General features: G+C 40.8%; 1 protein-coding gene across 3 annotated transcripts in view; it reads left to right on the plus strand.

Annotated features, from left to right (window-relative positions):
• The window catches only part of RANBP17 (RAN binding protein 17), a 180967-nt gene that overhangs the window by 144203 nt on the left and 24676 nt on the right, over window positions 1-12088 (plus strand). For all 3 annotated transcript variants that reach the window (XM_082216326.1, XM_082216328.1, XM_082216327.1), the window contains one exon: window positions 5478-5644. In XM_082216326.1, coding sequence (XP_082072452.1) covers window positions 5478-5644 — 167 coding nt within the window. The remainder of the gene's footprint in view (window positions 1-5477; window positions 5645-12088) is intronic.

Raw genomic sequence — 12088 nt, forward strand, 5'->3', positions numbered from 1 at the left:
TGAATACAGATGTCATATTCCCTTTTCTCATTAGCCAGGTTGCCTACCAGATGTTTCATGGTATCCCTGCTGCAGACACTTCCCCTCTCTCTCTTTGTTTACCAGAGCAACAATTGTCATTCCTCCTCCTCCCCTTTTAACTTGCCTGCCTGCTGTTTGTCTGTCTGCCTTGAGTAAAATGCAATAAGGACTGCATCCACGTTCAACAAATGACTCTGCTTGTCCATTAAAATCAGCGTGGGGGTCTTGCATCACATCCTCCTCTGTTACACTCTTACAATAAGAAGAAAAATGAGTGCCACAAGCATCTTTGATATACAGTTATGGGAAAATATAAGTAGCTCTTAATACTTAAATTGCATCCTCGTGAGCAGATGAGAGGGTAGACCTCTCCACTGTGCTGCTAAGATCACTTACAGAGGAATATAAAATATCTACTTGTACAGTATCAGCATGTTTAGAACAGCTACTGGTTTCTAAATGGATGTTAGTGATTTACTTTGTGTTATTCAATTTTAAAACAAATAGAGTCAAAGCACTGGTTTAAAAGTACTGCAAAACTCGCTTATGAAATATGCATTTCCAAATACATTTCTTAAAGTGTTCATTACTTCCATATGCAGCTACAAGGCCAGAAGCCTTTAGAAGTGAAAACATAATGGGCCTGATCCTAACCTGTTCACATAAGCCGCCCTCATCCCCTTCGCTATTCAGCAGCTATTAAATACCTAGGGCTGAATTTGTGTTCAGTTATTACCTTTATACAGTCTAATCAGGAGGGCTAAAAACCTGGTAGTTGATTTCACTCAAACCTTTGTACTGCGTAGCCGATTTTAGGCCAGGCAATATGTTTTTCTTTACTAAACATTGTTTGAAGAATCTTGCCCTCTTCTTTTTAAAACACACGTTTCTTTGTGAGCCGAGTTTTTGTTTTTCAATAAGGGAACCACTATTCCATTCAAATAAGGAAAGCGCTAACATTTTATTTTTATTTTTTTAGGCCCACCTGCACTCTACCTAGAAGTTTTAGAAATCTTACATCCATTTTTGCTTTTTTATTAAAAAACAACAACTTAGTTTGGACAGTACCCTCCCCCTGATCTTATTCCTGCACATTTCAGGGAGAAAGAATGGGCCTCCCCACCCACCTACATGCCTGTTTTACTATATGTTTGTATAAACATGTAGCATTTCAGAATGGCATGCATGCCTAACATCCAGTGCACATAGACCAGAACAGCACCCTAGATATCTCAGAAAATGCCTGGAAGCTTTTTGCATTATTTGGGCCTATCCACATTGGATATTTCTTATGCATGTCCTATTGAAGTGTTATGCTTACATGTGGACATTGAGTGGCTTCAGAAGCTGAACTTGTCGGCCAGATGGGTGGGTAGGGAAGGCATAGGAGTGGCCAGGATTTTTGTTAGGTGGGGGAGACAGGACCTCAGATTTGTATTGATTTTTATTTATTTAGGGGGCAGCTGCCTCCCCTTCACTACGCTCATGAGGGAAGGTATGCTCTTTTCCCATCCTGTCCACCCAAAACATAGAAGAAAGATTAGGGGGAAATATCTGAACCAAGCCCATGCAGTTGCCTTCCTTGGGTGGCCAACATAGTAGATTAATTCTGCACTTTGCAAACAATTACTTCATATATCTTGATGCCTGGAGTTGTGTTCTTGGTCACATCTCTCAGACCTTTGTTTGAATAATGACTTTAGTTCACCTCAAAGCAACAGTCAGGTTCTCGATTGAGATTTTTCCTCCCTCCGCTTCTATGTCACAATCAATACTGCCCTTGGAAAAGATGATATCAGAAATAGAATTACAAGGGGAAATGGTGGAGTAGATGAGAAATCCGCCTTCCTCCACCCCAAATGGGTAGGGTAGTCACTGGTCATCTACATACATCTTTCAAATTCTACTTTTCACAACCTGTTCAAATGATCCCAATGTCAGAAGTGAAAATCCAGCCCCCCCCATGACCCACATTGAAGCTTGTTTGTTTTGTCCCAAAGTACTCAGTACCACTGCATAGTCCCACCCTACATTGGTCATGCATTGGGTTCCACTTTGGCTAAAATCCCAAGGACCAGACAGAGAAGCCCAGAGGGCCTGAAGTTGCCCGTCCTGTTATAGGGGGTCTAGTTGTCATCAGCTGTACGCCATAATCATCACAATTATAACAAATAAAGGCTTGACATATCTCGCTTTGCATGTCACGAGTCCATCTCATATATTAGTTTCACCTTTTAAGTTGAATTACTGAAGTAAATGAACTTTTCCATGATAGTCTAATTTCTTGAGTTTCACCTGTATATCAAGTAGCCCTGAGATCACAAGTCATTGCACTGCAGAGTTCAAACTGCCATGCCTTGGGAGAAGGAATTGCTTGGTTCTGCATTCTCTCCCGTTTGGGAATTTAAAATATCTTGATCTTAAGTGTCAGGGAACTGCCATCAGTGCAGGAGGGAGAGAGCAAAAGCCAAATAGAGAGCCTCCAGGGATCGTGGGAAGTAGCTCCTCTTCAACGGAGGAGAGTAAACACGGCTCCAGTGGAGAGGAGGTGCAAGAGTCGGAAGTGGCGAGGCGGTCCCAGGACTCCTTGCCTGGGAGAAGCCGGGAGGGAAGGGGTCCTCCGCTGCCCACGCCCTCTTTGCGCAGAAAGCATTCGCGCAGAGAGGGGAGGCGCAGATTGGGCGTCAAGAAGCTGCTTTGCTGGGGAAAGTTTAAGAACCGCCCACTCACGGATTCTGCCAGCGATTGAGTCAGCCACAGGAGAGTGGCGCTCCGGACAGATAAAGTTTATTTTGGCAGCAAAGCCAAGACTTCACAGCCAAGTAGGGAGATATTTGCCTGCTTGCTCCCGAGCAACACCCTTGGAAACACAACATTAAGCTTTGATCCTGCACTTAATGTAGTGAATTCTGTATGACTTGATGTGTAAGGATGTCTAATTTATCCGTGTTAGATTCAGTACTTACATGCTGGTGAGATGATAAAATGAGATAACCATGTATGACAACCTCAGCAGCATGGTGAATGGATGGAGCATTATTATGTGAGATGGATAATAGATAGATTGGGTAGATTCTAGAAATAAAGAAACTCTCTGGGAAAGAGATACGAAAGTTCACCTCCATTTGAAGCCAGTAGAAATGGGGATTATCAGAAATTCACAGGAATGTTCATACTTGGTAAGATTAAGAGAGTCTTGAGACTAATTGTGGCTATATTGTCTGCAAAATCCTTTCTAAGACCTCAGGAGAACTTAGCTTAGGAGAAAATATATTGCAATGATGTTCAAATACAAGTAAACTTGAAAACAACGTTTATGAAGCAGAACTGGCACAGATCAACAATCTGGCGTCTAGAGAGAAGTTCTCAAATGCTCACTGCAATATTGGCAGGTTTCCACTCATCACAGTTTAGGGGGATACACTTAATTGAGTCTATCATACACCTTCTCTTTCTCTTCCAAATGAATATTTTAACAATTTAATTCGTGCACCCATCCAAAAGCTAGGCAATCAAAACCAATTCTATGGTGACCTAGATTTGCAACCCTTAGAGTCAATTGTCCTCACTTGGGAGCAGGTTGAATCCCCAAATGCTGGCAATCTCCTACGAATGTGATTGTTTCTTATACCAGCCTCCGTTCCATTTTCTCCTTCTTTGAACAAAAAGGGAGAGAAATTATCTGTAGTAGCTTAAAGCGTGACTGCCGTTAGAACTGAAACAGAAGCTGCACTTGGATACAGAGTAATGCTAGAAAAAACTATGGTGTGGGAAAAGAAGACCGAATAACCCAGTAAGGAGAAACTAGATAAGATTGCCTACATTTATAAACCGGGCACAGATAGAAAATAACCAATCTATTGTTGCCTTATGCTAATGCATATAAGCAAACAGACTCTGTTTTCATTGAACTGAGGCAGCATGTGTTGGAGTAAGGTTATGATGATATAATGGCAGCATGAATATTTTTATCCACATTACAAGCTGAGCAGATAATTCTAGTTAGTGTAAATACAACGAACATTCTCCAAAGAGTAGGCAAAGTTATTGCATCAGTAATACATGGATTTGGGAATCGGTTGACTATATTGAGCATACGAAGGTATTCTGCTGTTAAAAATATGGCACTGAACGGAGTGTCCTTGCAAAAGAGAGGTGTAAATAAAGGAACTGAGGTGAGGAAGACAAACTGCGCCTGTCCTTCAAGCAGGGAAAAAAATAGTGTACATGAGTCAGATGGACACATTAATGTTGCATCAGATATGGTTCGGTTTTGGTCTTCTGACAAGTTTCCTTCAGTTTAAATCCTGCAGATAAGGATGTGCCATTATCCTTTGCTCTACTTTCTCTTACCAGCTATTGCACTATCAAGTTCATAGCCCAAAACCTCTGGTAGAAATTGTGCAATGGCACTTATCATTATCCTGACTGCAATAAAAATATCCAACCAGCCATTTACTTCTGTCTTCCTCATTTCTCATTCCATACCTCAGCATCAGTGTCATCCTAAGGTTTAATATTCTATCGAAATACTATTTTTAATATTTTTGTTAGCTGGCAAGTTTGTGTCATTTTCCCAAATTCTTAATAATATCCTGAATAAGGTAAAGGTAAAGGACCCCTGAATGGTTAAGTCCAATCAAAGGTGACTACGGGATGCGGCGCTCATCTTGCTTTCAGGCTGAGGGAGCCAGCGTTTGTCCACAGACAGCTTTCTGTGGCCAGCATGACTAAACTGCTTCTGGCGCAATGGAACACCGTGACAGAAACCAAAGTGCACAGAAATGCTGTTTACCTTCCCACCGCAGTGGAACCTATTTATCTACTTGCACTGGCGTGCTTATGAACTGCTAGGTTGGCAGGAGCTGGGACCGAGCAATGGGAGCTCACCACCGTTGCACAGATTTGAACTGCCGACCTTCCTATTGGCAAGCCCAAGAGGCTTAGTGGTTTAGACCACAGCGTCACCCACGTCCCTACAATATCCCTGAATATTTAACAATAAAAGACCCTTGGATTACATGTTCAACCTGTGCATTCCTTTTCAGGCAAATTGCGATCATGGCTCTTCAGTTAGGATTTTAAAGCAGGAGAATGAAAACATTTGCTCTTATCCCTCAAGTACAAACTCTTCAGATTTCATAATTTCATAGCAATAAGGAAGCAGCTGGAATCCTGCAATTTGGAACACCCAGCAGGAGTGCTTACAACTAGGCAGAATACCAGTGGGGTTTAGGAGTCCCCCTGTGCGGTTTAGAGTGAGAGAAGAGGGCCTGTTGCACTGAAATCTACTTTGAATATGTTAAACCTACCGAAGAAGAGCAACGGCGCGGTGAAACATTTCCATCCAGATACCTAATCTCACTGTAATATTGTGATTTCTCTTTCTCATCTAGGATGTTACTATTAGAACTTTCTCCTAATTAATTACATTTTATTTCATTTGCCGTGTGCAGATACCATTGTCTCCTCCAGCTGCTGTGCAAGTTTGGACTACATTGTCACCTACCTCTTTAAGCACATAGCAAAAGAAGGCAAGAAACCTCTGAGATGTAGAGAGACTTCCCAAGACGGGCAAAGATTACTGCACTTCATGCAGCAGAACTCAGAGGTATTGCAGCAGGTAAGCTCCGTAGCAATGTGCAGCTTTCCTCCATTTTTGTTATCGTTGTGAGCAAAGGTGTTCTCCTCTCCTCTCCTCTCCTCTCTTCTCCTCTCCTTTCTTTCTTTTAAAAAAAATTATTCATTTTTGCCTTTAACAATTATCATCACAAATAAATCCTAATCATGTACACATGGGATTGTCTGAGTCCTAGAACTTACTTTCTAACTGCATCATATAATGTTCTCCATATTTTCTTAACCCTCAATTTTCACCATAGTTCTCGCTACATTGCAAGTGTTTTTTAGAATCCTGCCAACGTTTTTAATTGTTTACAGTGTTCTTTGAAGTAACATAAATTTTCCCCATTCTTTATTAAATTTATTATCCTCTTGATAGTAAATCTGTGGGATGTAAGAATCAGGTGCAGTCAAACACAACATTGCTAGAGCAGACAGTGTGGTGTAATGGTTAAGAACAGTAGTCTCATAATCTGGGGAACCGGGTTCGCGTCTCCGCTCCTCCACATGCAGCTGTTGGGTGACCTTGGGCTAGTCACACTTCTCTGAAGTTTGTTGTGGGGGAGGAAGGGAAAGGAGAATGTTAGCCGCTTTGAGACTCCTTCAGGTAGTGATAAAGCGGGATATCAAATCCAAACTCTTCTTCAGTCCTCCAGCTGGAACTTCCTGCTTTCCAGGACTGAGACGAAACTTCCTATGTGTAACTTGAGATGGCCATGGCCTCTCCTGAAGTGGAATGATCTAGAACCTACAGGCTGGCGACCATCTTGTCTCTTCTTGTCTCTCTTATCTCTATCGATGCCATCTTAACAACAGCACTACTAAAATGCACCCCTGGCTCCAGGCCAAGAGAATAAAAGGGGGGCTTTCTCCCATAAGGGGATAGTCACCACATTTAAACTATGTTATAACCTTTTAAGTCTCCCTTCTGGGAACCTTTGTGTGAACAGATGATTACTTGTGAGTAAACGTTTTATACTTTACAGAAGACTGCGTAGCATCTTATTTTAGGAGGAATTAAACGGGGAAAATACCAGGAAATATTTACAGAGACTCTTAATACTGAGCAAGCTACCTGCTGTGCGTGTGTTTAAAAAAAGGGGAATGTTAACTCTGCTGATTTTGTTGAACTTGTAAAGACAAGTTGGGATAGGATATCTTAGACAATATATCCTCCCCCATGTCCCTGGTGTTTTTGTTTTGGAAGTTTAGAAAAAGCCTCTAGTGATACAGTAGTCATGGGGAGATCATGTTCTTAACTCCAGGCGCTGACGACCTCACTGTCAACAATCACAATAGTCTTCCTCATTGACCCAGTATCAACTACCTTACAAATAAGTGGGCACCTTTGACCACTGTGGGAGATGCTGGGGTCATCTGCACACAAGAGACCTATTCCACCACAACCTCCTTTTGCACTGGATTTCCAGTGTCGGTGCATCTCTGCCGGAAAGCAAAAGGCACTTTGCCAAAAAAAAAACCATGTACCCAAGCAGCACACATGTGAACCGATTTTATTATAGAAGTTCAGAAGCTTCTATAATGCACTAAGGGTGTCTTCAGTGGTTGAGTATTCAGGAAAGAAATTTTGGGGCCATTGTGGATAGCTCAGTGAAAAGCATTGCAACCTGGGGTGCAACAGCAGTGAAAAATATTAACTCAGCATTGGAAAGTTGGGGTTGAAAATAAGTTGACCTCTTTGTGGTACCTTTCCGAATGTGTGGCCAGATTTGGAATCCTGTATACCAGTTTTCCTGAGCCTGATACCCTCGAGATGTTTCAGAATCTCAAGTTCTGTCATTCCCAGCCAGCATGGCCAATGGTCTGGTCCTATGGGAGTTTACAGCTTGATGTTGCTGACACACCTACGGGAGTCCTGGTTGACCTCTGAAATATAGTGTTGATCACTCGTTGGCATGCTGTTCCTCTAACTAGAGCACTTTTGGCTCCCTAGTAATCAATTTTGCCTTACATCCTGTTTAGTGAAACCATCTGGAGAGTTCTCCCTCCTTCTCCCAATCCAAATATAGTGGTGAATGCCTGGGACAGGAATAGGTGTAGGTATCTCGATAAATGCTGATAAACTAAATCTCAACAGACAAGACTGAAGAATGTTCATAGATGGTATAGTTGGGTAGTGAGTTAATATTTGGCCTGTTCTTGATGAAATTGCAGTTTCCCTTAAGAGAATTTGGTGGTGTTTTTTAGGTCAAGCCTTGCTTTTGGGCACCCAAATGAAGTCTGTAGTGTGGAAAGCTTTCTGCCTTGGCCTGCTAGCTGCAGCCTCTCCTTGATAACTAAAATCTTGCCACATTTATCCATGCCTTGTTGATATCTCACATTAGATATCTGCAATGTGGCTATACATTAGGCTGCCTGTGTAAGAGTTTCCAAAACTTGAACAGGTTCAGTGACCAAGTTACCAATTAGAAACTGCTGTGCTGAATATGTTTTTGCTGGAACCAAAAGAACTAGTATGGCTTCTAGTATGTTTTTGGGTGCAGTTCAAAGTTCATTTTAGTGTCTGAAGCCCTAAACAGCCTCAGGGCAACAGTCTTCTCTTACATGGATGTGCCTGTTTGCTTAGATTATCAACTGAGGCCCTGATCTAGTTGCCTCCACCTTTGGAAGTTTGGTGCAGGGCCCTTTTTTTGAAAAAAGTGTGGCAGCTTGACTTTGGAACTTTCTCTCTAAACATTTTTTGCCTAGCACCTACTTAAATGTATTTTAGGTGTCTGGTGAAGGCTTTTTAATGTACTTGAGTCTTCAACATATATATATTAATTGTACCAGCTTTTAGCAAGTACACTTATTCTTCTGACTTTTCTTTTTCCTTGTATATTAGATGGATTTTACTTAGTATCTTAGTATTATATTTTGTATTAGTATTTAATCTTTTATCTGAGTCACCTCAGAGATAAGCAGATGGAATACAGTAGTTCTAAATAAAAAAATAACTAGATGCTCATATGATATTCAACTAAGCGATTGATTGTCGTTTGTCTTTTCAAGGCAAATCGAGTAATAAAAATTTCATGATATGAAGACGATACAGAGAGGTGTTGTGCTTCTGTTTCTATTATTATGGGATGCACTATTGTTGCAAGGAACCATGCATTTTGACAGTTTCATAGTCAGTTTTGTCTTTGGTGAATGATTTAATCCCAAATGGCAGACTGGTGGGCATTTTAAGAACAGATTGTTAACTAAATACCATGTAACTGCTTGGATTTATGGCTGTAATCAGGACAGAGTGACATCAGTGGAAGATTTTTAGTGACCTGGAGATTGTACTGATGGTTAGGTAACAGAAATGGTGCTTGCTATTTAAGTTTACAAGATTTATCATTGTTATTTATTGTTCCGATTACATTGGGTGATCTTTGTTTCCAAATAAAGGCAAATAAGGAACTGGTACACAGCATATTATTTAGGCATGTATTTGACTGGCATTATTATCGGCATGTGATTCATTGCCATCATTCCCTCTCGCTACAACTTCCTGCAGAAGCCAATCCAAAGCAGAAATTGATTAGAACTTGGCGGTGTATTCAGTACTCACCTGTCACTGTGTACAGTAGTTCCTGCTCTATAAATACAACTGTAGGATCAGAAATAATAGCATACTGACCTCAAATCAGGATTTTCATACGTTTGCCTTCCTTATGACCTTAACGCTGTATTTTGTGTTAATGATGCTTGGCAATCCTGAAATTTATATCATATGAATAAGCAGTGATCTGTCTTTATTAGCTTCGCAGTTTGTCGAATACATTATAGTTCGTCTGAATGTAGGCTTTCAGGTACTCTTTTAAATATTAATGACTGGTCTCCAGTAGTCAGCATAAATATGATTTGCATTAGCACGAGTCATACCGTATTGAGTGCTTCTGATGTCAACCATTCAGTGTTCTAATACCTGACATCATCTCCCGAGGTCACTGCCAACTTTGACCTTTCTCCTTGTGCACCGTTTCTCTAGTCTCAGAAGCTCTTTTGAATTGATTTGAAATTTTGACTCTCCCCTTTATGAGGCAGTAAAATTGATAATTATTCAGATGGGAACTGAGTGCTGAGTGAAAAATCAATTCCACCCGCTCTCTGCTGCGTATAAAATTACTTCTGACTCTGCTGGTCTAAACGAATGGCCAAGGTAAAAGCAGCAGGCAAGGAATAGTAGAAAGAGTTAGCTGGACGGAGCTAATAGCCTAAAGGGATGGCTTTTTGAGATGAGGGAGTGAGCCAGTTGGGGGCGGTTATCAGCAATGATGGGACTCATTGATTATATGTTTACATCAGGTTTCCATTGGGTTATAAATCAGCCCTGAATAGAAACAGAACCCAAGGACTTGAATCTTACCAGAGGGACAATGAATTAGATTATTCTCATTTTCACACTCAGATGAAAAGTGAGCCATTGATTATTCATCGGCAGGCCATTAAACCCTGGCTTTAGAGCTGATTTGACTATCATGGCGGGTAATGAACAAGACTGTTGCTTCACAACTAGAGGTTTCAGTTTTCTAGACAGCTGTGTCTTGTAAGTAATGCCTAACCCTATTAAAAGGAAGGGGGTTATTACAAATTGCTTAACAGTGGTGGAAAACTAGGCCCTAATGACTAATTGTGCTGTGAGCTTAAAGAGGCTTGTCAGTTCTTTAAAGTGATGCAATGTAACAGAATATTTTCCCCTGTTCCTCTCTTCTGGCGGAAGCACTGTTTATATTGTGTTTCTTTTAAAATAACGAAAGGAGCATCCCTAAATACGGGTGCATATCTGCACAAGCGTCAAATAGATAGGTAAAAGAAAGTTCTCTTGTTACTGAAGAAATGGAAATACATTTTAACCAGCTGTAGCACGACAGTGGCTTTCCTGGATTGGACGACATTAAAGGTCCCTTCCAACATTCTGGTCCTGTTTAACGATAGATGCTATTTGCTGGACCCATAGAATGAATGCCAGTTGATTCTAAGCAAACTGCTCCTTTATTCAGCTGGCATTGACCAGTTCCTATGCCATATCAACTGTACCACCCAAGGGTGCCAACTTGAATAAAATATTCTTTTGGGGGCCAAGTAAGCCCTGCTCTGCGTAATTGATCACATGACATGGTGCACAGGCAGCCTAGAGTTTGGGGGAGCTACATGCCTTTTTTCGTGGCATAAAGAGCCAGAGGAAAGAGTGGTCTTATTCTTTAGAACCGTGAGAACAGTTTCAGCTGACCACCATAGCACTGCACTGCTGTTTTGCTATCCTCCTGACTATTGGGATATTAAAGAAGTAATAGATGACGAGGATGTACCGTGCTGGCAGCAGGGATATGAGAGAGGGAAGATTAGAGGATGAAAGACCATTGTAAAACTATTCAGATTATTGTAAGCGTACGTATAACGTAGTAAAGCATGCCATCTGCTTATCTCCATCTGAAACCACATGCATATGTTAAGATTCAAATATATGTTGGCCCTGTGAGATAAAGGCCTCGTAACTTCATAAAACATCTGAACACATAGCAAAGAGCAGACTATCCAAGTGCTTCACTGCTTGGCTTGATTGGGTTATACAATAAACAGGACCTCTGCTAAAGCCTTGAGGGGTAGGAATAATAATATTGTGGATATAGTCAGAGGCATTTAAAACATATAGTCTTATTAAGAGTATTAGAAGTTCAGTGAAAGGCATTTATTTAATTATGTCTCAGAATGAAAACTACTTCTGTGAGTGTATATCAGATAGTTAGACCTGGAGCAATGATCTTTAAGAGGTTTTAGCTCTCTCCGTTGCCTGATCTTGCCTGCTGAAGAAATGAAATAGAAATTTGTGTACAATGCAAATGGAGTTGCCCTTGCTTCACATAAGTGAAACTGCTCTAGAAACGTGGAATGTAAGAAGCCCAATTATGCATAATTTCTTTTTTTTATTATATGATTGGGTGTTGTTTTATATTCCTAACCAGTATCACTTCTAAGCTTTAATACAGTCTTGTTCAGCGTAGTAAAATGCATCCTCTTTAAATATCCTTGTGCTTGCTTTTTCTTTTACTACAAATTACAAATGCAACTATTCCGTCCTTGCTAAGATTAAACAAAGCCAACACCCTTCCCCAACTGTTTTTTTAAAGTGTTTCATTTAATTAACTAATGTTTGAATCGCATACATAAGCTGTAACTTAACAACTTGCTCCAACGTAAATAGAAGTTATGTTAATACGTTTTCTGCAGTTCATAAATCAATAGAAGTTTCCGTTCTTCAGTGCTGGTTATGTTGTTCATCCCAAAGTTAACCACAGCCCCTAGAGGGAATAGTCTGTCCTTCCTATGGGGAGCCCATGTGTAACTTGCAGTAGATATTCAGTGCTTTGACATACTTTGCGGTACCTTCTTCATATTTAAAATTCTGATTGCTTTTCTTGGTATTAAGCAGTGGGAGAAGCAGCAGCGTGCC

Source organism: Podarcis vaucheri (genome assembly GCF_965113315.1).
Source record: "Podarcis vaucheri genome assembly, chromosome: 3".
In the NCBI taxonomy this organism is placed as follows: Eukaryota; Metazoa; Chordata; class Lepidosauria; order Squamata; family Lacertidae; genus Podarcis; species Podarcis vaucheri.